The 1,356-nt window shown below is 54.8% G+C and overlaps 1 protein-coding gene across 2 annotated transcripts in view; it reads left to right on the top strand.

Moving 5' to 3' along the window:
* The first annotated feature begins 541 nt into the window (after positions 1 to 541).
* The window catches only part of LOC123152120 (U-box domain-containing protein 35), a 5,518-nt gene continuing 4,703 nt past the window's right edge, over positions 542 to 1,356 (top strand). Inside the window, exons 1-2 of one of the 2 annotated variants that reach the window (XM_044571726.1) lie at positions 542 to 780; positions 955 to 1,228. In XM_044571726.1, coding sequence (XP_044427661.1) covers positions 1,021 to 1,228 — 208 coding nt within the window. In that variant the 5' untranslated portion in view covers positions 542 to 780; positions 955 to 1,020. The remainder of the gene's footprint in view (positions 781 to 954; positions 1,229 to 1,356) is intronic. The other variant, XM_044571727.1, reaches the window with a different exon arrangement.

The following is a 1,356-nucleotide window of genomic DNA, read 5'->3' as shown; positions in this document are numbered from 1 at the left end:
CCGCGGCACCCCGCGCCCACGCCGCGCCCCGACACGAGGAGATCGGCCCGCGCCACACCGCCTCGCGAGGGAGAAGCCAAGCCCCACCACCGCCGGCGCCGGTCGGGCTTCGCCCGGCCGCGCCCTTTGGCGGCGGCGAGGGTGGAGGAGGGAGGGGAGGGTCGCTGGGGCGGAGATCGGAGGCCCTCCCGACGCCCCGCGGGTGGCGGCGGGGGACAGATCGCAAAAATGTGTAAAAGGAAAATCAACCAAACGAGAATGGCATGATTCACATGCGTGTTGTTGTTCACATGTACTCCCTCTGATACATATTAAATGCTACTGATTTAGTACAAATTAATATGGATTGGAGAGAGCATTTGATTTTCTAAGAAATACGGTACTAGTCTTTTGAAAATTGGGCGGTTAGAGAATAGTTGTGCATCATTATCATTTGATATTTTGCATTTGGCATTTATCAGATGCATTCCATGGAGAGAGTAGCATGGTTGAGCGGTTATTACCGAGGCGTGTGTGAATCTGCGGGTAAGCATAGCAATATCACCTATTCATTTACTGTACACACACCCTCCCAACCTTGCCCGTTGCAATAATTTATTACTGTACGCTCCAACCAACTTAACCGGAGACGCCTCTGCCCGCCCCTTCCGTCCATCTCGGCTCCCCTCCCCTCTCAGATGAGCTCAGTCCTCACTCCACGTCCGCGTCTCCTGCTGACTCCTCCCCCTCGCCCGGTTCCCGGATCATCATCCTCACCCTCCCATCCATGGCTTCTCCAAGGTTCAATCCTCTGCGAAGTTCTTGACTCCTTTGTCTCCCCGCCCCTGCAGTTTATGTCCTTGTCATGTGATTACTCCTCATATCTCTGAGATTTCTCAGGGAAGATTTGACTGCATTTTTTTATGATGAGGAGCTGAATGTTTCTGATGTTGTTCTTGGGGCTGCGCTGCACAGGGCAGTGATTGATTGATTGATTGATTAGGAGGAGAGGGGAAGAAACAGATACAGAGGGGAGGGCGGATGTCGATGGAGATCGAGGAGGAGGACTCCGGCGAGACGGCGCCGGAGATGGAGGCGCCCGGCGTGAGCACGGTGGCCATCGCGGTGAGCGGGAGCAGGAGCAGCAGGCACGCGCTCAAGTGGGCCCTCGACAAGTTCGTGCCCGGCGGGAGGGTCCTCTTCCGGATCCTGCACGTCCGCCCGCCCATCACCATGGTGCCCACTCCCAGTCAGTCTTCTCTCTCTCTCTCTCTGCGTACTGTCTGAATTTACAGTTCTCTCTCTCTCTCTTCATTTCATCTCTGCCTCCTATCAGTAAACTGTCTGAATTTACAGTTCTTGATGTCTGAACAAGAT

Source organism: Triticum aestivum, chromosome 7A (genome assembly GCF_018294505.1).
Source record: "Triticum aestivum cultivar Chinese Spring chromosome 7A, IWGSC CS RefSeq v2.1, whole genome shotgun sequence".
Classification (NCBI taxonomy): Eukaryota; Viridiplantae; Streptophyta; class Magnoliopsida; order Poales; family Poaceae; genus Triticum; species Triticum aestivum.
The sequence above is the reverse complement of the archived record's forward strand: the minus strand, read 5'-3'. Positions and strand labels throughout refer to the sequence as shown.